The sequence below is a fragment of the Pan paniscus genome, chromosome 9 (genome assembly GCF_029289425.2).
Source record: "Pan paniscus chromosome 9, NHGRI_mPanPan1-v2.0_pri, whole genome shotgun sequence".
NCBI lineage: Eukaryota > Metazoa > Chordata > Mammalia > Primates > Hominidae > Pan > Pan paniscus.
Genome location: NC_073258.2, coordinates 67,707,191 through 67,732,793, shown reverse-complemented (window position 1 = coordinate 67,732,793; position 25,603 = coordinate 67,707,191). Strand labels below are relative to the sequence as shown.

The following is a 25,603-nucleotide window of genomic DNA, read 5'->3' as shown; positions in this document are numbered from 1 at the left end:
AGCAAGAACAGCTTATTCAAAGGCTGTAGGAGTGGACCCAGCTCAGTGGGTAGAAGAAACAGAAAGGTCGGGAGCCTGGAGTACAGTGAGCCAGAGAAGGGGTGGTGAGGCTGGCAAGGGTTGGGGCCAAATCCCAGGAAGCCTCTGGAGGGCATGGAAAAGCATCTAGAATGAGCGTCTTAATAAATGCTTTTTCCGGCTGGGCACGGTGGCTCACGCCTGTAATCCCAGCACTTTGGGAAGCCGAGATGGGCGGATCACGAGGTCAGGAGTTCGAGACCAGCCTGGCCAACATGGCAAAACCCTGTCTCTACTAAAAATACAAAAATTAGCCGGGCATGGCGGCACGCGCCTGTAATCCCAGCTACTCAGGAAGCTGAGGCAGGAGAATCGCTTGAACCCGGGAGGCAGAGATTGCAGTGGGCCAAGATCGCGCCATTGCACTCCAGCCTGGGCAACAAGAGGGAAACTCCGTCTCAGAAATAAATAAAATAAAATAAAATAAAATAGCCGGGTATGGTGGCTCACGCCTGTAATCCCAGCACTTTGGGAGGCTGAGGTGGGTGGATCACTTGGGGTCAGGAGTTCGAGACCAGCCTAGCCAACATAGTAAAACCCCGTCTCTACTAAAAAAGATACAAAAATTAGCTGGGTGTGGTGGCGGGTGCCTGTTATACCAGCTACTCGGGAGACTGGGGCAGGAGAATCGCTTGAACCCAGAGGCGGAGGTTGCAATGAGCCGAGATTGTGTCACTACACTCCAGCCTGGGCGACAGAGTGAGACTCTGTCTCAAAAAAACAAAAACAAAAAAAAAACCAACCCAAAAACCAAATAAATAAATGCTTTTTCCTCACCAATAATAGGTAGTGACTTTTTGCAAATATTATTCTATGTAACCCTCACAACTGCCCAGGACAATGCTTTTTTTTTTTTTTTTAAAGAGTTGAGGTCTTGCTCTGTAGCCTTGAACTCCTGGGCTCAAGCGATCCTCCTACCTCACTCTTTCAAGTAGCTGGGACTATAGGCAGGGGCCACCATGCCTGACTCAACCACTCTTAATTTGACTCTTGGCTCCTCCACTAAAAAGCCATAAGCCTTGTGCAAATTACTCTCTGTGCCTCAGTTTCCTTACCTGTAAAATGGGGATAACAACAATACCTACCTTATTGGGCTACTGCAAGGATTTAAAAGGTTAATCCCCAGAAAGCACTTAGAAACTCTAAGAAGGAATTCAGGTTCACTATAACATCAGCAAGCAGTCCACACTGCCTTTATGAATGAAGACACCAAAGTCTAGAAATGTCAGGTGACTAGGCCAAAGTCACAGGGTGGTTCTGAAGCTGGTGCTCTAACCTCTCCATAACACACATCATCTTAGGTATCTCAAGTGACAAGTAGCAGGAAAGATGAGTCAAGGGGTGAGAGGAAAGTGAAGGCAGTAAGGGGCTGGAACCCCAGGGGGTCTGAATACGAAAGATACAAGCACCGTGTGGCCAAGGCTCTGGAATTGTCGCTTGAGAAGGAAGCGGGATGATGCAGCTGTTGATCACCATCCTGGATGTGACCAAGTCCACTGTCCCCTGGGTTTCACTAGGCTTGCTGGATCCCAGCTCCCTCCTCACCTGACCCCCAGCCTGGGTACCCAACAGGTCTAATTCTTTGGTATGAACGCCTGGCTTCCCCCTAAGTCTGCATGTTCTGCTATCCCCTGCTCTGGTGGTCTTCTTCAAATCTTCCGTCACTGTCTTACAACTTGCATGACTGTGTGTGTGTCGGGGGGGTGGTGGGTGGTGACAGATACCAAGATAAGGGCCTGAGGTTTGGCATGGGAAGGACCTTGGCAGAAAGGGAAGGGCCATCCCAGGCTGGGTTAGGTTCTTATTGAGCCCTGGGATGGGTTCTTACTGCTTCCCAGAGGGCCCTGTGTGGTGCTCATCAAGGGAGCTCAAGAGCTCCCTCATTACCTCATTACCTTCAAGGCGAGTGTTGGGCTGAACAATGAGCTTCCGAGATTCCTTACGCAGCAGCACTGTGTCCCTGAGGGTGAGGAAGCACTCGGGGGGCGCATCAGTGACCGCCGCATACCCCTCGTACAGGGCCCGCCCTCCGGCCACATCCCCTGTGGACTTCAGCACCTGTGAGAAGGATGGAGTAAATGTCTAGGATGGGCAGTTACCCGGTGTCCACAGGGCTCTGCCACAGGCCACAGCTGATTGTGGTCAGCCCTGGACAGTCTGTGCTATGGTTTGAATGTGTCCCCTCCAAAATTCTGGTGTTGAAACTTATGGTTAAGTTTCAACTTAACCATTAAGGCTCCTTCCTCGTGAATGGGATTAAGGCCCTTATAAAAGAGGCTTCAGGCTGGGTGTGGTGGCTCACACCTGTAATCTTAGTACCTTGGGAGGAGGAGGCAGGGGATCACTTGAGCCCAGGAGTTTGAGACCAGCCTGGACAATATGGCAAGACCATATCTCTATGGAAAAAAAAAAGGCCAGCCATGGTGGCTCATGCGTGCAATCCTGGGCACTTGGGGAGGCCGAGGTGAGAGGATTGCTTGAGCTCAGGAGTTTGAGACCAGCCTGGTTAACATAGTGAGACCCCGTCTCGTCTCTAAAAAAAAGGAAAAGAAAGAAAGAAAAAGGAAAACAGGCTTCATGCCTGCTTGGCCCTGTTGCCATTTTGCTTTCCACCATGTGAGGCCACAGCATTCCTCCCATTCCTCTCCTGCAAATAAGGTATCTTCAACAAGGTATCATCTTGAATGGAAGAGGAGAGCAGCCTTCAACAGAAAATGAACCAGCTGGTACCTTGATTTTGGACTCCCCCACCTCCAGAACTGCCAGAAATAAATTTGTGATCTTTTTTTTTTTTGAGACAGAGTCTTGCTGTCACCCAGCCTGGAGTGCAATGGCCCAATCTTGGCTCACTGCAACCTCTGCCTCCCGGGTTCAAGCGATTCTCCTACCTCAGCCTCCCGAGTAGCTGGGACTACAGGTGCGTGCCACCACGCCCGGCTAAATTTTTGTATTTTTAGTAGAGATGGGATTTCACCATGTTAGCCAGGATGGTCTCCATCTCCTGACCTCGAGATCTGCCCCGCCCCGGCCTCCCAAAGTGCTGGGATTACAGGCGTGAGCCACCATGCCTGGCCAATTTCTGTTCTTTATAAATCACCCAGCCTCTGGTATTTTTGGTGTGTTACAACAGCACAAGACAGACTAAGACACTCTGCAAAATGCTGGGCCCTGTCACTTACAGGCAGTGTAACCTTGGACAAGTTACTAAACCACTCTGACCTGTTATCTCTAAACAAGAATAGTTCTGCTCTCTCATAGTGTTACTGTGCTGAATGAGTGAGAAACACAGATCAGTGATTAGCATAGAGTAAATGCCCACAAAATTAAAGCTAATGTTTCTCGTTTGATTATCTCATTTGACATGTAGACAAGGCAGGTATGACCATTACCCTTTATAAAATAAAACATTTCTGGCTGGGCACGGTGGCTCATACCTGTAATCCCAACACTTTGGGAGGCCGAGGCAGGCGGATCACCTGAGGTCAGCAGTTCAAGACCAGCTTGGCCAACATGGTGAAACCCTGTCTCTACAAAAATATAAAAACTAGCCAGGTTTGATGGTGGTGCCTGTAGTCCCAGCTATTCAGGAAGCTGAGGTGGGAGAATCGCTTGAACCCAGGAGGTGATGGATGCAGTGAGCCAAGATTGCACCATTGCACTCCAGCGTGGGTGACAAAGTGAGACTCCATCTCAAAAAAATAATAAATAAATAAAATAAAAATAAAATAAAACATTTCTTACACATACAAGATACAGTATGTATACCGTAAAGAATATTAAAACAAACACTCGGGCCGGGCGTGGTGGCTCATGCCTGTAATCCCAGCACTTTGGGAGGACGAGGTGGGCGGATCATGAGGTCAGTAGATCAAGACCATCCTGGCTAACACTGTGAAACCCCGTTTCTACTAAAAATACAAAAAATTTGGTTGGGCGTGGTGTCTCACGCCTGTAATCCCAGCACTTTGGGAGGCCGAGGCGGGTGGATCACAAGGTCAAGAGATCGAGACCATCCTGGCTAACACGGGATGAAACCCCATCTCTACTAAAAAATACAAAAAATTAGCCGGGCGAGTGCCTGTAGTCCCAGCTACTCGGGAGGCTGAGGCACGAGAATGGCATGAACCTGGGAGGCGGAGCCTGCAGTGAGCTGAGATCACGCCACTGCACTCCAGCCTGGGCGACAGAGTGAGACTTGGTTTCAAAACAAAAAACAAAAAAATTAGCTGGGCATGGTGGCACACGCCTATAATCCCAGCTACTCGGGAGGCTGAGGCAGGAGAATCTCTTGAACTCGGGAGGCAGAGGCTGCAATAAGCCAAGAACTTGCCACTGCATTCCAGCCTGGGGGACAGAGCGAGACTCCCATCAAAAAAAAAAAAAAAAAAAGACAGACACTCATACAACCCCCACCTCACCTCAGAGTTAGTTCAGCTGCTTCTGCTTGACTGCACTCTGTGGCTGTCCCCATCTAAGGAAACCACTATCCTTGATATTGTACTTTCTTTTTTTTGAGATGGAGTCTCGCTGTTGCCAGGCTGGAGCGCAGTGGCTTGATCTCGGCTCACTGCAACCTCCACCTCCCAGGTTCAAGCAATTCTTCTGCCTCAGCCTCCTGAGTAGCTGGGACTATAGGTGTGCACCATCACGCCCAGCTAATTTTTGTATTTTTAGTAGAGACGGGCCGCCATGTTGGCCAGGATGGTCTTGATCGTTTGACCTCATGATCTGCCCATCTTGGCCTCCCAAAGTGCTGGGATTACAGGCGTGAGCCACTGTGCCCAGCCGATATTGTAGTTTTTAAAAAACTCTCTTGCTTTCCCTGAGTTTTACTCTCAATCATATATTAAGTTCTTGCCTGCCTTTTTTTTTTTTTTTTTTTTGGAGACAAAGTCTCGGTCTATTACCCAGGCTGGTGTGCAGTGGCAGATTATCAGCTCACTGAAACCTCCACCTCCCAGGTTCAAGTGATCCTCCTGCCTCAGCCTCCTCTGTAGCTGGGACTACAGGCACCTGCCACCATGCCCACCTAATTTTTGTATTTTTAGTAGATGTGGGGTTTCACCATGTTGGACAGGCTGGTCTCAAACTCCTGACCTCAGGTGATCCTCCTGCCTCAGCCTCCCAAAGTGCTGGGATTACAGTGGTGAGCCACTGTGCCCGGCCGGTTTTTGAACTGTATATATTGTGATTTTCTTTTTCTGCTTGGATTATGTTTGAGATTCATTTGTGCCAAAACATTCAGCTATAGTTCCCCTTCTCACTGCTGTGTATGTAGTCTTTTACTTATAAACACACAACTTCATCTCCTCTACTGTTCATGTGTAATTTGGTGCTTTTTTTTTTTTGAGACGTAATTTTCACTCTTGTTGCCCAGGCTGGAGTGCAGCAGCACGATCATGGCTCACTGCAATCCCCACCTCCCGGGTTCAAGTGATTCTCTTGTCTCAGCTTCCCGAGTAGCTTGGAGTACAGGATGCGCCACTATGCCTGGCTAACTTTTTTGCACTTTTTTTTTTTTGAGACAGAGTCTCACTCTGTCACTTGGGCCGGAGTTCAGTGGCACGATCTTGGCTCACTGCAACCTCCACCTCCTGGTTCAAGCGATTCTCCTGCCTCAGCCTCCCGAGTAGCTGGGACTACAGGCAAATGCCACCATACCCGGCTAATTTTTTATTTTTAGTAGAAAAGGGGTTTCACCATGTTGGCCAGGCTGGTCTTGAACTCCTAACCTCAGGTGATCTGCCTGCCTCGGCCTCCCAAAGTGCTGGGATTACAGGTGTGAGCCACCATGCCCAGCCTTTTTGTACTTTTAGTAGAGATGGGGTTTCACCATGTTAACCAGGCTGGTCTGAAACTCCTGACCTCAGGTGACCTGCCCGCCATGGCCTCCCATAGTGCTGGGATTACAGGCGTGAGCCAGTGCGCCCGGCCGGTGCTTTTTGCTAATAATGCTGCTGTGAACATCCCTGTATGTCTCCTGATGAACAGATGCAAGTTTTTCCAGAACTGATTCTGTGTCGGTGACAGGAGTGCTCAACTTTAAGAGATGATGCTGCTGTTTCTTAAAATTCGTATGTAATTCAGCCTTCCAAAAGCAGTGGATGGCAGTCCTCATTGCTCAGTCTACTAAGTGGATGCTGGCAGTTGTTAATTCCTGCCATGCTGGTGGGTATCAATTGTAACTTATGCAGCTTAGGTTGAGGTTGCCTAATTACTAACAAGGTTGAGCATCTTCCCTTAGTTGATCAAGGGCTATTCATTTTCCTCTTCTGTTCATTTTTGCTTATTTTATGTTGGGTTATCTTTTCTCCTTCAGTTTTTTAAAAAAAGTTTCTTCTTTCTTTATTTTTGGAAATGGAGTCTTGCTGTATTGCCTGCAATGGAGTGCAGTGGCATGATCTTGGCTCACTGCAACCTCCACCTTCCAGGTTTGAGCAATTCTCCTGCCTTAGCCTCCTGAGTAGCTGGGATTACAGGCACCTGCCAATACGCCCGGCTAATTTTTTATGTTTTTGGTAGAGACAGGTTTCACCATGTTGGCCAGGCTGGTCTCGAACTTCTTACCTCAAGTGATCTGTCTGCCTTGGCCTCCCAAAGTGCTGGGATTACAGGTGTGAGCGACTGTGCTCGGCTGAAAAGTTCTTTATTTATTTTAAATATGAACCCTTTGTCAGTACAGTAGTCCCCATATATCCATGGCATATATGTTCCAAGACCATGTAGTGGATGCCTGAAGCCATGGACAGTACAGGGCCCTATATATACATTGTTTTTTTTCACCATACATACACACCTATGAGAAAGTTTAATTTATAAATTAGGCACAGGAAGAGATTAACAATAACTACTAATAAAATAGAACACCTGTAACAAAATAACGCGATAAAAGGTGAATATAGCCTCTCTCTCAAAATATGTTTTTTTTTTCTTTTTGAGGCAGTGTTTCGCTGTGTCACCCAAGCAGGAGGGCAGTGGCACAATCTTGGCTCACTGCAACCTCCAACTCCCAGATTCAAGCGATTCTCATGCCTCAGCCTCCTGAGTGGCTGGGATTACAGGCACCTGCCACCATGCCCAGCTAATTTTTGTATTTTTAGTAGAGATAGGGCTTCACCATGTTGGCCAGGCTGGTCTTGAACTCCTGACCTCAGGTGATCAGCCCGTCTGGGCCTCCCAAAGTGCTGGGATTACAGGCGTGAACCTCCACACCCAACCTAAAAATATCTTGTTGTATTTTACTGTGGCTAACTGCAGCCTCATAAAGCAAAACTGTGGATAAGCGGGGCCTAACCATATGTGTTATAAATATCCTATCCTAGTGTAAGACCTTTTTTTTTTTGAGGCGGAGTTTTGCTCTCATTGCAGAGGGTAGAGTGCAGTGGCGCAATCTCGGCTCACTGCAACCTCCACCTTCAGGTTTAAAGAGATTCTCCTGCTTCAGCCTCCCAAGTAGCTGGGATTACAGGCGCCAGCCACCACGCCCAGCTAATTTTTTTGTATTTTTAGTAGAGACAGGGTTTCACCATGTTGGTCAGGCTGGTCTCAAACTGCTGACCTCGTGATCCACCCGCCTCGGCCTCCCAGAGTGCCGGGATTACAGGCGTGAGCCACCGCGCCCGGCACCTAGTGTAAGACTTGACACCTTCTTTATGGTAACTTTTGATTAATATGTTATCTTTTCTTTTTCTTTTAGAGACAGAATCTAGCTCTGTCACCCAGGCTAGAGTGCAGTGGTGATCAGGGCTCACTGCAGCCTCTACCTCCCATGCTCAAGTGATCCTCCCATCTCAGCCTCCTGTGTGGCTGCAACCACAGGCGTGCATCACCACACTTGGCTATTTTTAAAATTTTTTGTAGAGATGAGGTCTCACTATGTTGCCCAGGCTGGTCTTGAACTCCTAGACTCAAGGAATCTAGCCTCCCAAAGTTCTGGGATTACAGGCATGAGCCATCACGCCAGGCAAACTGAGCAGTTTTATTGGTGTACAAAGTTCATATTGTATATTTACTCTCAGCATCACTCAGCCATATATCTTATGGCTTATCAAACCTTCTCTCTGGGGCTGTTTCTTTTTCCTAAATTATATCCTGTAGAAGTGTTGTTACTGAGGGTTTATTAATGGTAAACTGTTTTTGTTTGTCCAAAAATGTCCTTCATTCTTAAAAGATGTCCTGGCTGGGCACGGTGCCTCACACCTGTAATCCCAGCACTTTGGGAGGTCAAGGCGGGTGGATCACCTGAGGTCAGGAGTTCGAGACAAGCCTGGCCAACATGGTGAAACCCTGTCTCTACTAAAAATACAAAAATTAGGCCAGGCCCGGTGGCTCACGCCTGTAATCCCAGCACTTTGGGAGGCCGAGGCAGGCAGATCACGAGGTCAGGAGATCGAGACCATCCTGGCTAACATGGTGAAACCCTGTCTCCACTAAAAATACAAAAAATTAGCCGGGCATGGTGGCGGGCACCTGTAGTCCCTGCTACTCGGGAGGCAGAGGCAGGAGAATGGTGTGAACCCAGGAGGCGGAGCTTGCAGTGAGCACAGATCACACCACTGCACTCCAGCCTGGGCGACAGAGCGAGACCCTGTCTCAAAAAAAAAAAAAAAAAAAAAAAAAAATTAGCCGGGCGTGGTGGCAGAAGCCTGTAATCCCAGCTACTCGGGAGGTTGAGGCAGGAGAATTGCTTGAACCCAGGAGAAGGAGGTTACAGTGAGCCGAGATCACACCATTGCACTCCAGCCTGGGCAACAAGAGCAAAACTCTGTCTAATAAATAAATAAACAAACAAATAAATAAATAAAAGATGTCCTTATTCTTTTTTTTTTTTTTTAGAGATAGGGTCTCACTCTGTCACCCAGGCTGGAGTGTAGTGGTGCAATCATGGCTTACTACAGCCTTGACCCCTCAGGCTCAAGTGATCCTCCCACTTCCGCCTCCAGAGTAGCTGGAACTACAGGTGCGCACTACCATACCTGGCTAATTTTTGTATTTTTTGTAGAGACGAGGTTTTGCCATGTTGCCCAGGCTAGTCTCGAACTCCTGAGCTCAAGTGATCTGCCCTCCTTGGCCTCCCACAGTGCTGGGATCACAGGCGTGAGGCACCCGGTGCGCTTACATGTTTACTGGCTACCTTTCCTCACTGCAGCATAAGAAACTGCTCACAGCTTATTCTCCGTGCCTGGTAACACTCAGTGCCCCTGGAGAGGTTGGTGGGGGCCCATCCAGACGAGAGGCCTTTGCTTACCTGAAGTCTCCGCAGGAAGCGCTCTAGAGCAGGCTTGCCCACAGACCGGATCTTGCTGCGGTCGAGGCAGACCCGGGCATCTGGGCGCCCATCGGAGCCTGTGGTGGGAGTGATGGTAATGAGTCCCTCGCCAGCCTCCAGCAAGACTCTCAGGATCACAAACCGGGCCTGCATATGGGCCTGCCGGAGCAGGGGAAAGACAGCATTTGTAGCCTGTATCAAGTGCTTGGTCCTAGGCTTGGTCCTTGGTCCCAGGCTTGGTTCTTGGTCCCAGTTGCCCATTAACTGGCAACTGTTATTGTCATTCTCCCCAACCCTGCGGGTCCTTTTCTGCTTATTCTCCTCCCCTCAAATGCTTCCTCCTTCCTCTTCTCACAGAGAGGGCAGGCTGCCCTAGGAGACAGGGAGGCCATTTCCAGGCGGGACCTGGTGCCCATGCTCCCCATGTCACCCACTGTGATCCCTGCTGCTCCAGATCCCCTGCTGAGGACAGCAGCTACCCCCTCCAGGGTCCCCAAACACTTTCTCCTCCACAACCTTGTTTGTGCTCAAAAGGGGAACCAAGTAGGCATCATTATCCCCAGTTTACAGATGATAAAACAGAGGCCCAGAGAGGTAAAGGGACTTCCTTAGGGGCACACAGCTAATAACGGAAGAGCCAGGACTCAGACCCACATTTCTGGACCCTGAATGACGTCACATCGCCTCCTCAAACCACACCTATTTGATTTTGTCAAAAAGTTTCTATTGCTGGTGGGATGCGGTGGCTCACACCTGTAATCCCAGCACTTTGGGAGGCCGAGGCGGGCGGATCACGAGGTCAGGAGATCGAGACCATCCTGGCTAACACGGTGAAACCCCATCTCTACTAAAAATACAAAAAATTAGCTGGGCGTGGTGGCGCATGCCCGTAATCCTAGCTACTCGGGAGGCTGAGGCGAGAGAATGGCGTGAACCCGGGAGATGGAGTTTGCAGTGAGCCGAGATGGTGCCACTGCACTCCAGCCTGGGTGACAGAGTGAGACTCCGTCTCAAAAAAAAAAAAAAAAATACAAAAAATTAGCCGGGTGTGGTGGTGCGCCTATAGTCCCAGCTACTCGGGAGGCTGAGGCAGAATTGCTTGAACCCGGGAGGCGGAGGTTGCAGTGAGCCGAGATCCGGCCACTGCACTCCAGCCTGGTGACAGAGCGAGACTTTGCCTCAAAAAAACAAAAACGAACAAACGAAAAAGTTTCTATTGCTTACCCCATATCCAAAGGACACATAACTGAGCTGTGGCACCGAATGGCCCTGGAGGCACTGTATGGATGCGAATCCTGGCTCTGCCACTTAGTGGCAAGTTGCTTCATCTCCTTGTGCCTCGACTTCCTCATCTCTAAAATGAGGGTAACAATAGCACCTACCTCCTGGGGTAGTTAATTCATGGAGGGCGCTTAGAATTGTGTGTGGCAGAGAGTGCGTCAACTGTGAGGAGTCCTAATAAAGTCATCTCATCTGATTCACCGTGAAATGGTGGCTGGGGAGAGTCCTACTCCCATTTCACAGAGAGGAACTCTGGGGCTCACAAGAGTGATGTGACTTGCCCCCCAAACAGTGGAGTCTAGCATTAAACCCAGTTCATCTGCCTTAAAGGTACAGTGGTCCCATCCTTGCACCCTGATCTTGGCACCCACTGCAGGCTCCCTTCCGCCTCCAGGGGGCTCCACCTAGGCCCTACCTGTCGCCAGTTGAAGGCCTCAGGTGTGTAGAACTCCAGAGCGAGCAGCCCGGCCCGAACCATGTTGAGCCAGTTCACATAGATCACGTCCTCCGCATCAGCCCCCTCAAAGCCAAAGATCCTGTGAGAGGGGCAGGCAGGTGGCAGGATGGTCAGAGGCTGCCCTGTCCCCATCCCACTGGCCACTACCACCCACCCTCCACGCCCCCAGGGCTGGCCACTGCAGCGGGACAGCCCGCCCCTCAGCCCTGCTGCTCTTACTCCAGCACTTGCGGGTGGAGACAGAGGTAGAGACCCACGCTCTCAGCCCGGCACTCTTCGTAGCTGGAGGCGATGGTGCTGAACTTGCTATCCCAGGTCTCCCCGCTCCGATACCAGCTCTGAATCTGGAAAAGGAGCTCCACTGTCGGGCTTAGGGTGGCCACTGCCCCACCTGTACCCACCCTCCCAGTACCCTGGGGCTCTGCTGAGGCCTCCCTCACCTGCTCGCCCGTCTCTGGGTTGATCACTGTTTCCTGGTCAAAGTTGAATGCTCCTTTTTCGTCCTGCAGAACACAGGGTGGGTGAGGGAAAGGCGCCCCCAACTGGATCCAGGCCTCCAGCCCCAGAATCCACGGGCCGGAAAGTGGCTCAGGAAGGCAAGCGGGAGCGCAGGAGCGGGCGGTGGGAGCGGCAGGTCTGTCCACACACTGACGCCTGCACAGCCCTGAGCCCTGTGACGCTGGCTGCCTCCTCAGAGCCATTGGGAGCCTGAGAACCTGAGCTGCCTACCCCACCACACAGAGAGGAAAACTGAGGACCAGACAGCCGAGGGACTTGCCCCAAGTCCTGTGAGGACCCAGATCTGGTGTCTCCAGACCCCAGTGGGAGATGCCCCAATGGGTAGGCCAGACAGCCCAGCTGTGCCCACCACGGGCTTCTGGCCCGGCTCCTGGCACTGCCAGAGGAGGCCACGGCGTCGTTCTCACCCTCCCACTGCATGCCATGCGTCTTTCATGCAGCATCCTTTGAATCCTCACAACCATCTTCCGAGGACAGTGCTACTATCACTCCACTTCACAGATGAGGAAACTGAGGCTCAGAGCCTAAGAGCCCCACACTGGAGTCAGAGCACACAACCTCCGTGAACACTGTCTCTCAACACTAACACCTGTTTGCTGTCAGGGCTTACTGTGTGTCAGGGCTTACTGTCTTCACCTTTACTCCTCACAACAGCCCACACAGCAGGGGTCAGGAATCTCATTTTACAGATGGGCCAACTGAGGCTCGGTGAAGGTGCTGAATTATCCAAGGCCACACACAGCCTGGATAAAGTCTGGACAAGGCGTTTCGCCAGACTGCTGACCCAGCAGCTGTTCTGCGCATCCTCCTGACCCCAGGGCCCAGTTCCAGCCCTTCCTGATCCAGGGAAGCAGCCCCACACCCCGAGAAGCAGGACCCACCCAGAACCCCGCCCTCGGAGGGGAGGGGCCACACCTCACCCCATTTCTGGTCATCTTCATGCTGGGGGTCCACATCAGCTTTTCAGCCCCCCATAAATGATTGTCTGTGTTTCCATATTCCCTGGGTAGGTATGGAGGGGGCTCCAGCCACTCTGGCCGGCTGGCAAGAAGGGTCTGCTCTGGGGAGAAGTGGCTCCCTACGATACCCGGAAAAGCCCAGGCTCCACGGAACAGCAGCGCAAACAAAGACAGCACTGCTGCCTCAGATGGGAGCACCCAGAGATGCCCCCTGCCCCAAGTGTCTGTCCTGGAGCTGCTGGAGCCACGCCCTAAGCACGCCCTTAGGGTGTGCTTCCTTAGCCTGAGCCAAACAATTCCTCCTGGTGCGGGGAACACCAGCTGAACTGTCCCGAAGGGCCCTCTACATCCAGGCTCTACATCCAGGCTCTACACCAGGCTCATCCCTGAGCCCCAGATGTACACCCAGGCTCTACATCCAGGCATCTGAGCTCCTGGGACATCTTGAGGGAGGGCAAGACAGGGTCTTCTCTGCCTAAGGGGCCATTTTCCCCACTCAACCCATAGCTCCTGAGGGCAGAGGCTGGAGCAGCTTCACCGCTGGGTAGGGCAGGTTGTGGGGAGTGGAGCTGTAGGCTGGGGTGCCAGGGCTGGCCGCTGCCTTCTCACCTGTACGAAGAGCTTGCCACTGCCATGGCCCAGCAGCTCGTGCAGGCCCACCTGCACATCGAAGGAGGGCCCCTTCCAGAGGATGTACAGGTCCTGCCAAGACAAGCAGAGACCCGCGCTGTCCACTGGCCGGCCCTGGCTATACAGCCTGTCGGCCTCCCCTCCCCTGGGCCATGGACCCATCTCAGTGCATGTGCTTGGTAAAGGCCAACTGTGCTCCACCCCACAGCCCATTTCATCCTTGCAACAACCCAGGAGGAAGGGAGGGGTGCCTCCCTAGTGTGACCCAAGAGGAAACTGAGGCTCCAAAGTCCACACAGTCACATGGTTGGGAAGTGGCAGAGCCAGGACTGAAGCTATGTGCTTTCCTCTCTACTGCTCTGGGCTGTCTCTCTTCCTGAGTCTGCTGAGGAAGGTGAGGCCCAGCCCCGACCCTCCGACTGCTGGCGCCCACCTTGTCATCCTCCTCCAGAAAGGTGAGCTTCTCCCGCTGCGTGGCATAGGCCACAGCCAGCACATTCCCCAGCGACACGTTCTTAAAGCCTTCCGTCTGCCTCAGATCATCGTCTGGAGAAGGTGGAGAAGGACCAGAAAGAAGAGGTGAGGGTCAAAGGTAACAGACAAGAGGCACAGGGCAGTTTGTGGAGGGTGTGTGTGTGGACAGGGAGGGGCGACTCTAAAAGAAGGTTTCTGGGGCTCGGGGGCTGGGCCTGAGACACTCACAGTTGGGGATGTTGATGCCGGCAGGGATGCCGGAGCCAGCGAAGGTGAGAACATCCAGGGAGGTGAAGTCAGGGGTGAGGAACTTGTCCTTCTCAAAGGTTGGGGGCCAGGGCAGCTCCTTCAGCAGCTGCTCTGCGCTCGCCACCAGCCGTTCAAACTTGGCACTCATGGCCTTGTTCACCACAGCTACGAAACCTGCAGAGGAGGGAGGGGGTTGTGACTTGGCAGGGTTCCAGTAGGGCTCCCACTTCACCCTACTCCAGCCATCACGCATGTACTGAATGCCTACTGTATGCAGTCACCCTGGGCTGGAAGATGGGGATAGCAGTGACCCAGGCCTGGGCCCTACTGGGTCACGACCTGGACAGGAAAGATGCAGCTGCACAAACCCGTCTCTCCCTCAGGCCCCTGGGCCGCCTGCCCCTTCTCCCTGGGCCTGGGTCATCCCTGAGCCCCAGCAGGTGTGTGCTCTCCTCCCAGGCTAATCTCTCCAGCTTTAGCAGGCAGATGCTCAGACTCTTCTAAATCCAGGGGCTGGGGAGGATTAGGGCAGTCAGAGAAGTGGCTGAATCCTCAGGCTGGATGCCCTGCCTTGCACAGGTGGGTCCCCTGGGGAAGGGGATGGGGGCCGCGGCAGCCTGCCACCAGCCTGGGATGACAGCCCCGGGTCAGGTCCACAGTCACAATGTCCATCCTGCTTCCAGCCACTGAGTGCAGCAGTCTGCATCCTAATCACATTGGTGCTCAGAGGTCTGGCTATTTGGCCCAAGGTCACACAGCCTAGGAGTGGTAAAGCTGGGCTTGGGAGGCACATGGCTACCTGGAGCCTGTGCCCTGACCAGACACCAGAGGCAGCACAGCAAAATAGCTCAGAGCCAGGGTTCCTGGGCCACCCCCCAACTGTGCCCCAGTGCTCACATCTGCTAAGTGAAGATAAACATCCTCATGGGATGATGGACTCTAAATTAGTTAATATAGCTAAGCTTCTTACAACAGTGCCCAATACATTGTAAACGGTGTTTATTTACCATGGCTGTTCTTACTGTTATGGTTATGGCTGAGCGGGGGTGGGGAGAACCATCAGGGGACACTGGAAACGTGGACTTGGATGTGGGGGAAGGGACTGTGACTGACCTCCTCCCTGAGGAAGTTACCTTCAAATTCTCCTCGGGAACCAAAGGGGTCGCGGTAGCTCTCGATGAACCCGATGTAACTGGGGGAGAGAAGGGCAGAGGTGGAGGAGGGGCAGGCAGGAGGGGGCAGGTGGGGTGGAGCTGGCGCCTCACCTCTCCACGATGGGGCCTTTGTCCTGGATCCAGAAGCGGGAGCCCCTCTTGTGGGCCTCGATGGAGCCCTGGGTGAAGCTCTCTATATACTGGGCCAGCATCTGCCCCTGGTGGCTGTTGGCTGCATAGGCCTGAGGTGAGCGGGGGTCGGTCAGCCTCGGGCCACCCACCCACCTCCACACCCGCTCTGCTGCCCAGAGGGGTCCTCAGCCCGCACCCCTCAGCCCCCAGCCAGTCCAACCTTGGCTTTCTCCAGCTGCTCCACCACCTTCTGGAGGATGGGCGCGTAGTCCCCCCGGGTCACCTGGAAAGGGCTTCCCCGGAATTCGTAGCTCTTCAGCTTGGAAGTCACCTCAGAGTCCAGGGAAGGCTCTGGGGAAAGAAGGTGTCACTCAAGAGAAAAGGCTGGAGTAAGAGGCCTCACTCAGAGAAAAGGCCTGAGTAAGACACCTCAGCCGGCTTTTCCCCATAGCACTCTTTCACTCTAAGATTTTCAATGGCTCCCTGTAGCCAACAGACATGAGCATAAACTCTCAACTTCAAAAAAATATATATCAGCCGGGCATGGTGGCTTACGCCTGTAATCCCAGCACTTTGGGAGGCTGAGACGGGCAGATCGCCTGAGGTCTGAAGTTCGTGACCAGTCTGGCCAACATGGTGAAACCCTGTCTCTACTCAAAATACAAAATTAGCTGGGCATGGTGGTAGGTGCCTGTCATGCCAGCTACTCGGGAGGCTGAGGCAAGAGAATCGCTTGAACCCGGGAGACAGTGGATGCAGTGAGCTGAGATCGTGCTGCTGCACTCCAGCCTGGGCAACAGAGAAGAGACTCCATCTCAAAAAAAAAAAAAAAAAAAAAAAACAAAACAAAACCCAAAAACTAAAAAACAAAAATATATGTATCACATAACATGTGCTTTCCGTGTGTTAACTCCTTTAAGCCTGACTCCAACTCTGGGAGGAGGCGGACATTATCATTTCCATTTCACCGATGGGAAACTAAGGCACCGAGAGCTTAAGTGGATAGCAAGTGGCAGATTGGATTTAAAAAGACAGCCACATCCCAAATGTAATCGACAGTCCCACGGGGAGACAAGAGGGTGACTGGGAGGAGGAGCTGTGACGATAGCAGAGGGGAGCTGGAGTGAAGTTGGGGGGCTGGACAGCCTTCCAGAAGCTGGAAAAGGCAAGGAAGCAGGTTATTCCTGAGACTCCAGAAGGAATGCGGCCCAGCCTTGCTTTTAGACTCTGGACCTCCACAAGTGTAATAGAATAAGTTTGTGTTGTTTTGTGCCAGTAAATTTGTGGTAATTTGTTACAGAAGCAATGGGATGCTTACACACTACTGTATTTTCCTTGTCTCTGATCAATAAAATATACTTCAAGGCTATGTAAAAACAAACAAACAAGCAAAAATAGCCACAGTATTTCCTGTCTTACTGCTTTTTTTTTTTTTTTTTTTAATTTTAGATAGGATCTCGTAAGGTTGCCCAGTTGATCTCAGACTCCTGGGCTCAAGCGATCCTCCTGGCTCAGCCTCCTGAGTAGCTGGGATTACAGGTGTGAGCCATCATATCCAGCTCAACTGTGACTTTGCCCATGGAGATGTGGGATCTGTGTTCCCTCCTCCTGAAGCCAGGAAGGCTGTGACTTCAGCAGCAGGGACACCATGTGCTTAGGCCAGGTCACACAAGGTGTGACCAGCTTCCGCCTGGCTCTCCTGGGATGCTCACTCTTGGAGCCCAGCTACCACGAACAATAGGAGGGTGCCACATGAGGTATTTTAGTCAACAGCCCAGCTGGGTTCCAGCTGGCAGCCAGCACCTGCGTGTGAGCCAACAAGCCTGGGGATGCTTGCGGCCCCAAGCTGTTGTCTTCCCAGCTGAGGCCCCAGACATGGTCACCCAGCGACCGGCTGTTCCTACTGTGCTCCACCTGCATTCCTGACCCAGAGTCCATGAGCATGAAAAGGCGGTTTTGTATCACTAAATTTGGGGAGCATTTGTTCCACAGCAATAGATTATGACCCACTCAGGCAGTCCGGCTCCAGGGCCACATTCAACCACTGCCCGAAACTGCATCTTGTACTCTAAGTATAGGCCCAGCTTATGTTCCAGTGAGATCCACTCCTGTTCCTCTGAACCCACATCTGCCATCATCTCCCCAGTGGATGCTCGGATCCACCAAGCGCTAGGCACCAGGGAGACAACAGTGGATGAAACACACAGGCCCTCCTCTTGGGGAGCTTGTAGTCAGGGAAACTACTGAATGTGCCGATGGGAAGAAAGAAGGGCACAGACTCAGTTATGGGAAGATAGGGAAAGGTCCTGGGGAAGGCAAGTCCATGCATGGCCTAGAGGATGGGGAGGAGGTGGCCAGGGGACAAGGAGAGGCTGGAGGGGGTTCCGCATGAGAAGCAGGGAATGGATTGTGCAAAGACCTGGACAGGGGCCAGGCGCAGTGGCTCACGCCTATAATCCAGCACACTGGGAGGCCGAGAGGCAGGCGGATCACCTGAGGTCAGGAGTTCAGGACCAGCCTGGCCAAATGGCGAAATCTCATCTCTACTAAAAATACATAAATTAGCCAGGTATGGTGATGGGCACCTGCAATCCCAGCTACTGGGGAGGCTGAGGCAGGAGAATTGCTTGAACCCGGGAGGCAGAGGTTGCGGTGAACCAAGGTCGCACCACTGCACTCTAGCCTGGGCGCTCCAGCCTGGGCGATACAGCAAGACTCTGTCTCAAAAAACAAAAACAAAAAGACCTAGAGAGGGTCCATCAGAACTGGATGCTGTCGAGCATGGCCAGAGCACAGAGTCTGAGTGGGAGGATGTGGAGATGAAGCAGGGGTGGGGTGCGAGTGGGGAACAAAGAGCCAGGTGGCAAAGGTCTTCATAAAGGCCTGGACACTTCTGTCCACACTATTTCCTCTCTCCTGGGAATGGACCCCAATTTCCCCTTGAGAATACCGCCCCAGGCCCCACTACTACTACCCCAAGTGCAGGTGGTTTGGGAAGGGCCAGCCTCTTTTTTTTTTTTTTTTTTTTTTTCCTTGATCTGGAGCTTCGCTCTGTCACCCAGGTTGGAGTGCAGTGGTAAGATCTCGGCTCACTGCAACCTCTCCCTCCCAGGTTTAAGCGATTCTCCTGCCTCAGTCTCCCAAGTAGCTGGAATTACAGGCACACGCCACCACGCCCGGCTAATTTCTGTATTTTTAGTAGAGATGGGGTTTCACCATGTTGGCCAGGCTGGTCTCGAACTCCTGACCTTAGGTGATTCGCCCACCTTTGCCTCCCAAAGTGCTGGGATTACAGGTGTGAGCCGCCATGCCCGGCCTGAAGGGTCAACCTCATCGCCTGACTCCAGGGTAGGCTTGAGACCAGGTTGAGCCAATCAGAGACCTGTCCCTTGCCAGCCCTCAGGGATTGGTTCACAGACAAATAGGGGACTGATTTAGAGAAACTAGAGCCATTCCCAGGACTTATGTAGAAACTCCTGGGAGAGAAGGATGCTCTTTCTGCAGGAGTGGCAGAGTTGGCAGGACCTGAGCCACCCAGGTCCGGAAATGCCCGGGAGGGAGCAGAAGGGAAGCCTGGGGCTAAGCTCACCTGAGCCAAGCACTGAAGCCAGCCGCACCTCGTAGTGGGGCTTCCCTTCTCCATCGACCTCTTTGAAGAGCCGGGTGTTGTAGGCACTGAGGTTCTAGAAGAGACCAGGACAGGGGTTAAGAGTGAAGTCTGGAGAGGGCAGTGGGGTGGGAGGAAGGAAAATGGGTCAACCCTAGGGGAGAAGGCATGGAGGCAAAGCAGGCTGGGCCTTCTGGGTTGGCTGGGAGCAGGAGTGGGAGAGAGTGGGAGTGGGCAGCCCAGGGCCGACTCTCCTGCTCTGCTCAGGACACTGTGCACTTCTACTAAGCACTGACTGCAACCACTATGCCAGGCACTGCACGGCCTCTGCGAACCCAGGGCTACTGGAGGTGGGTACCACTTCACAGACATGGAAACTGATCACATGGCTGGTGAGTGGCTGAGCTGGGAGCACCACTGACACATGGACCCCAGAGCCTCACACCCCTGTGGCCTGAGGTCCTGGTTCCTCACCCTGCCCTGAGGCTGTCATTAGGCTCTATAGCCTGGGGTGGGCAGGGGTCGCGCCTTCCCTAGTACACAGGGAGTAGTCAAGCAGAGACCCAGGAGTGGTCACCAGTTGTGAGGGGGCTGGGACTAGGAACCCCACCAAACCTCTGCTACCTTGAGCTCCCCTAACCCCAAACCTGTGAGTCCAGAAAGTCCTGGGCCAATTTGGCATCTTCCATGGTACAATTCCCAGAGAAATAGGTGGTGATTCCCTGTTGGGGAAGACAGGGGACATGAGAAAGAGGAGTTGCCAAGGTCAGGGCTGCAGGGACGTCATATTCCCAGGCTTCCCGCCCCTCCCTCCTTTCAGCAGCCTCTACCCCTTACCCCTCCATCTACCTCCAGGGGAAAAAGTTATAAAACAAACAAACATGCTCATCTCCAGCGTTGCTGCAGCTCTGCCCAGGCCTCTCTCTGGCTGGCCCACCCCTAAGGCTTGCCAAGGTCCTCATCCCATGCAACGGATGTGGCCTCCAGAGGTGGGAAACCTGGGACCCCCCTCCTTCCCTGCCATCCCCTCCTCAGCTCCCTCCACCTCCAGCCTTCCTCTCCTTCCCTCCATCAGCACATGGCATCCTGTGTACAGAATGTCAGATCTGGGAGGGCATTCAGAAAGCATTCGACCCAACATGCTTACCATTCTACAGATGACAAAACTGAGGCCTGCAGTGGGGAGCAGCATTGCCTCAGGAGTGTGAGGCAGAGCCCACTGCCTCCCCATCCTGTGTCCTTCCCTCCTTACCAGGTGGCCTTGAAGGATTCCCTCCACTCCCTGTCCCCTCGGGGGAGTCAGGGGCCTCACCTCCTTCCCCAGTCCGAGGTGTCGAAGCCTTGGCTCCAGAGAGAACATAAGCTCCCCGCAGGTCTGCCAGAGGCCCCTGACTTCTTCTGGGTGCTGCTGAGCAGCCTCACTCCCTAGGATCACCCGTTCCAGCTTTTCCTGCAAGGAAAGGGAGGCCAATGGCCCAGTCACACCACCCAAACCTGCCTTCCAGAGCCTCCCTACCCACTCCCAAGCTCTTCTCCTATGATCTAAGAGCTCTGGCTCATTGTGTGGTCCATGGACCAGCAGCACTGGTAGGTCCTGAGAAATGTCAAGCGTCCATGTGTGGTGGCTCACGCCTATAATCCCAGCACTTTGGGAGGCAGAGGAGGGAGAGATGCTTGAGGCCAGGAGTTCAAGACAAGCCTGGGCAACATAGAGAGACCCCATCTCTACAAAGAATAAAAAAAATTAGGCCAGACGCAGTGGCTCATGCCTGTAATCCTAGCATTTGGGGAGGCCAAAGCATGAGGATTGCTTGAGCCCAGGAGTTCAAGACCAGCTTGGGTAACACAGTGGGATTCTGTCTCAACAAAAAATTTTTAAAAATTAGCCAGGTGTCATGGTGGCAGGCATCTGTGGTACCAGCTACTCTGGAAGCTGAGGAGGATCACCTGAGCCTAGGAAGTTGAGGTTGCAGTGAGCTGTGTCCGTGCCACTACCCTCCAGCCTGAGTGACAGAGTGAGACCCTATCTCAAAAAAAGAAAAGAAAAGAAAAGAAAATTTAGCTGGTGTGGTGCTGCATACCCATATTCCCAACTACTTGGGAGGCTAAGCCAGGAGGATCACTTGAGTCCAGGAGGTTGATGCTGAAGTGAGTCATGATCACACCACTACACTTCTCTCTGGAGCCAAGTGTCACCTGGGTGACAAAGCAAGACCCTGTCTCAAAGAAAAAATGTCAAATCTTGGGTCCACCACAGACCTGCTGAATCAGATGCTGCATGTCAGCATGACTGCCAGGTGACTTGTGTGCATATTGAAGTCCCGGCTCTTATACCTGCTGTAAGAACCACCTCTGCCCGAGATAGGCTCAAGTCTCATAACCCTGGGAGGGATGCCCCCGGCCCAGCACTTCCCGCTGTTCCTGGTGATGACCAACAAGCTCCATTTTTGAGAGCACCTAAAAGTTCACAGAACACTTCCACATCTCGCCCTTGTTCAGCCTGCAGATCAGCAGTCAGGGCGAGTGGTGCTTTTCCTTTATACACGAAGAGGCCGCAGCACCCAGTGAGGCTGGTGACACCCACAGTCATGCAGGGTGGAAGTGACAGGGTCCATGCTCTGCTCAGGGCTTCTGACACTCCAGTTGGGGCTCCTTCTACTGCATTTTCCATCCCTACCCCACCAGGCCCCCATCCCCACCTTCCCCAACCCTCCCTTGGCTCACCTTGGGCAAGTTGGGAACAAACTTGGTGTCACCAAAGGACTTGTAGTTGCCCATGTTGGAGTAAACACCCGCGGCATAGACCAGGAACGCCTGAGGGGGAGGCAGGCATCAGAGACCCAGGAAGCACAGCCTCCCTGACCCCAGCGACACCTCCTCCTGAGATGCGAATGCCCCAGCAGAGCCAGTGTGGGTGAGGCTGGGAAATGTGTGGGCAGGACCTAGGTCCTGGGAAGCCCCAATCTGGCCCACACTCACTTCCACAGACCCATTTTCACACCCTCGTTGTCTGGCCTAACTGATCTTCTGGGCAGTTCCCAAACACACCCAAGCATTCGTCTGCCTTTTCCCTCCCCACCCCAGCACCCTCTCAGCCACCTGAAGCTACTATGTCCTTTAAGGCCCAGTTCCAGCAGCACCTCCCTCTTTCTCCAGAGCCTGTCCTCAGCCTCTGACCTGTCAGGCAGCTGGCCTTGGAGGCATCACATGTTAGAGCCGGAGAGGCCTTAATCATCTGTCTATTCTATGGCTTCTGCTGGCCCCAGATCTTCCTCTGGTAACAAGACCTCAATCCTCCTTTTGTGGGTGGGAGGGTGGGGTGGGGGATCTCCCTTCCCCCAGCTCCAGGGGTGGGCATGTAACCTGGCTCAGTCAGTCTGAGAAACCACCATCCTTGGCTACAGGATGGACACAAGGCTCAAGCTGGCATAAGAGAGCTACCCAGGACATTTCCCATTGGCAAAGAGCCTCTGTACACCAGGGATCATCAGGCCTGGAACTCCTGGAGCTCCCCTCCAGGAGTAAGAAAAGCAAGCAAGCTGAGAGACGAAGACTGCATCCCAGTGGTAGCACTGAGTCCGAGTCCAGCCATGCCTGAAACTTCCTCTAGACCTGGACTTTTCAAGCATGTGACCCAACAATTCTCCTTTTCATGTAAGCCAATTTGAGCTGGGTTTCTGCCACTTGCAAACATACGAATTCCCCTAAATGGCCAGGCGTGGTGGCTCACGCCTGTAATCCCAAGCACTCTGGGAGGCCGAGGCGGGCAGATCACGAGGTCAGGAGATTGAGACCATCCTGGCCAACATGGTGAAACCCCATCTCTACTAAAAATACAGAAATTAGCTGGGCGTGGTGGTGCATGCCTGTAATACCAGCTACTCAGGAGGCTGAGGCAGGAGAATCGCTTGAACCAGGGAGCTGGAGGTTGCAGTGAGCTGAGATTGTGCCACTGCACTCCGGCCTGGTGACAGAGCAAGACTCCGTCCCCCCCCCCCAAAAAAAAGAATTTCCCTGAAAATAATAACGCTTGGGTTGCACCTTTCTGTTTATAAACATTTCCACGGATATTAGCTCTTTTAATGAGTAAGCCAAGGCCTCAAGATGGGAAGTGAATGCCCAAAGTTCAAAAGAGGTAGAATAAACAGTACATCAGCTCAGAGAGAAACAATCCAATCCCTTTATTTCACATATAGAAAAACAGGCCATATTCTTATACATTCTTGGTGGGAATATAATGCAGTGAAGCTTTTTTAGAAGACGATTTAACAGAATCAGTCAATTGTAAATGTACAGAGCCTTTGACCCAGCAGTTCTTCTAGAAATAGATCCTCCTCACATGTGTGCACAAGTATGCTCACCATGGCACTGTTTGTAAGAAAAACGGGACAAGCTAAATGTCCAGTAATGAAGATTAAATTGATTATAGTGTACACTGCTGTGGAATGCTTTACAGTCAATAAAAAAGAATGAGGTACATTTAAATGTACCCCATTCTCCAAGTTCTTCAAGACATGGCATTCAATGGAAAAAGCAGGACACAAAGCAGGAAAAGAACATTATCTCATTTCTATAAAAAAGAAAATAAGGAACTGATTCACCATGCATATACACATAAAGGTATGTAATACACAGATGGGATTGAAAAGGCTGTAACCAAGGCTGGGCACGATGGTTCACGCCTGTAATCCCAGCACTTTGGGAGGCTAAGGCAAGTGGATCACTTGAGGCCAGGAGTTCAAGACCAGACTGGGCAACATGGTGAAAACCCACCTGTACTAAAAATACAAAAATTAGCCCAGCGTGGTGGCACATACCTGTAGTTCCAGCTACTTGGGAGGCTGAGGCATGAGAAGTGCTTGAACCTGGGAGGTGGAGGTTTGCAGTGGGCCAACATTACGCCACTGCACTCCAGCCTGGGTGACAGAATGAGACTCTGTCACAAAAAAAAAAAAAAAAAAAAAAAAAAAGAGAGAGAGAGAGAAAGAAAAGGCTGTATCAGCCTCAGTGGGTTACCTCTGAGGAGGGCACTGAGAATGAGTGATCTTTGTGTTTTCTTTTGTGTCTTTCTGCATTGCTGCAATGCACTAAGAATTTGTGTATTACTTGGCCAATACATCCAAAAACAAAAACCGAGGGACAGGCAGAACATTCTGCCCAGGGCCACACAGCGTGGTAGAAAAGAACTGGTCCTGAACTCAGACCTCCTGATACCTACTCTGGACTCCTTCTTCTGCCTTCCCTGAATCTCCACCACAGTTTCTTTTGTTATAATCACAGCAGCCATCATTTATCTTGAAGTCAGGCACTGTTCTAAGTGGGTCATCACAACACTAAGAGGTACAGACATCCCACATGCATATTTTACGGGTGAGAAGACTGAGGCTCCAGAGAGGGGAAGTGCCTGAATTTGTAACCTTTGGTCTAATCCTCCACCTACCCCTTGAAAGAGACAGACATTTGCATCCTGGTCTTTCACACCCAGAAGCCACTCAGGTAATGTGGGTTGGCCCAAGAGAACTGACCTGATACTCCTCCTCGGTAAGGCCCTCAGCCAGGGCATGTTGGCGCAGCTGGTCGGGGTCCTGGGCGCGGAAGAGGCGGCTGAGCAGAGCATAGATATAGGGGGCCTCAGGGGAGGTCTGAAGCAGCACAGCCAGGCCTCCGTACCAGGCGGCACGGGACAGGTGGTGGGCATAGAGGCGCTCTGTGGGTGACAGCAGGCGGAAGGCCTCACGGCAGTCCAGGCTAGACACGCCGATGTCATTGGGCAGGATGTACTGGGTGTCCGCCATGGGCCCTGCTGAGAACCATCACTGTCATCACAGCTGTTGTTTACCCCATACCAATTGCATACCTGGCTCTGAACTCTTATGATCGCATTTAATCCTCCCAAAAGCCCATGTGGAAGGGAATACTATTGTACCCATTCACCAGATATGCTAACTGAGGCTTAGAGAAGGTGAGATGACTCACCCAAGGGGTCACAAAATACACTGGTGGACCATATTTGGTCTGTAGTCCCTAAACCTTAAAGATTGACTCTAAGGTCAGGCATGGTGGCTCACACCTGTAATCCCAGCACTTTGGGAGGCCGAGGTGTGTGGATCGCCTGAGGTCAAGAGTTCAAGACCAGCCTGACCAACATGGTGAAACCTCCTTTCTACTAAAAATACAAAAATTAGCCAGGCTTGGTGCCAGGCACCTGTAATCTCAGCTACTGGGAAGGCTGAGGCAGGAGAATCACTTGAACCCAGGAGGTGGAGGCTGCAGTGAGCTGAGACCACACCATTGCACTCCAGCCTGGGCAACAGAGTGAGACTCCACCTCAAAAAAAAAAAAAAATTGATTGACTCTAACTACCTAGTATTACAGATGGGGAAACTGAGGTTCAGAGAGGCTAAGAGCCTTGCCTAATCCCACAATGGAGACATCAGCAGCAGAGATCCTCATCTCTAGGCTCCCAGCCCAGGCCCCTCCCTGCTTCCTTGTTCAGTATTCTTTTTTTAAGACGGAGTCTCACTTAGTTGCCCAGGCTGGAGTGCAGTGGCATGATCTTGACTCACTGCAACCTCCGCCTCCCGGGTTCAAGCGATTCTCCTGCCTCAGCCTCCAAAGTAGTTGGGACTACAGGCGTGCATCACCATGCCCAGCTAATTTTTTGTATTTTTGATAGAAACGGGGTCTCGCTATTTTGTCCAGGCTGGTCTCGAACTCCTGGCCTCAAGCGCTCTGCTTGCCTTGGCCTCCCAAAGTGCTGGGATTACAGGCGTGAGCCACCGCGCCTAGCCTTTG

At 52.2% G+C, this 25,603-nt stretch overlaps 1 protein-coding gene across 6 annotated transcripts in view; it reads right to left on the bottom strand.

The window, feature by feature from the left end:
• The window catches only part of DPP3 (dipeptidyl peptidase 3), a 29,505-nt gene that overhangs the window by 2,936 nt on the left and 966 nt on the right, over positions 1-25,603 (bottom strand). Inside the window, exons 2-17 of one of the 6 annotated variants that reach the window (XM_003828675.7) lie at positions 24,334-24,608; positions 21,533-21,622; positions 20,121-20,258; positions 19,456-19,530; positions 18,791-18,884; positions 15,422-15,552; positions 15,181-15,311; positions 15,049-15,107; positions 13,895-14,089; positions 13,626-13,738; positions 13,172-13,264; positions 11,525-11,587; positions 11,304-11,428; positions 11,043-11,163; positions 9,326-9,505; positions 1,974-2,136 (exon numbers count right to left, since the gene is read on the bottom strand). In XM_003828675.7, the coding sequence (XP_003828723.1) occupies positions 1,974-2,136; positions 9,326-9,505; positions 11,043-11,163; positions 11,304-11,428; positions 11,525-11,587; positions 13,172-13,264; positions 13,626-13,738; positions 13,895-14,089; positions 15,049-15,107; positions 15,181-15,311; positions 15,422-15,552; positions 18,791-18,884; positions 19,456-19,530; positions 20,121-20,258; positions 21,533-21,622; positions 24,334-24,608 (2,046 nt within the window). Of the gene's footprint in view, positions 1-1,965; positions 2,137-9,325; positions 9,506-11,042; positions 11,164-11,303; positions 11,429-11,524; positions 11,588-13,171; positions 13,265-13,625; positions 13,739-13,894; positions 14,090-15,048; positions 15,108-15,180; positions 15,312-15,421; positions 15,553-18,790; positions 18,885-19,455; positions 19,531-20,120; positions 20,259-21,532; positions 21,623-24,333; positions 24,612-25,603 lie in introns of all 6 variants that reach the window. The other 5 variants (XM_008954119.5, XM_008954121.6, XM_034933085.3 and 2 more) reach the window with 5 other exon arrangements.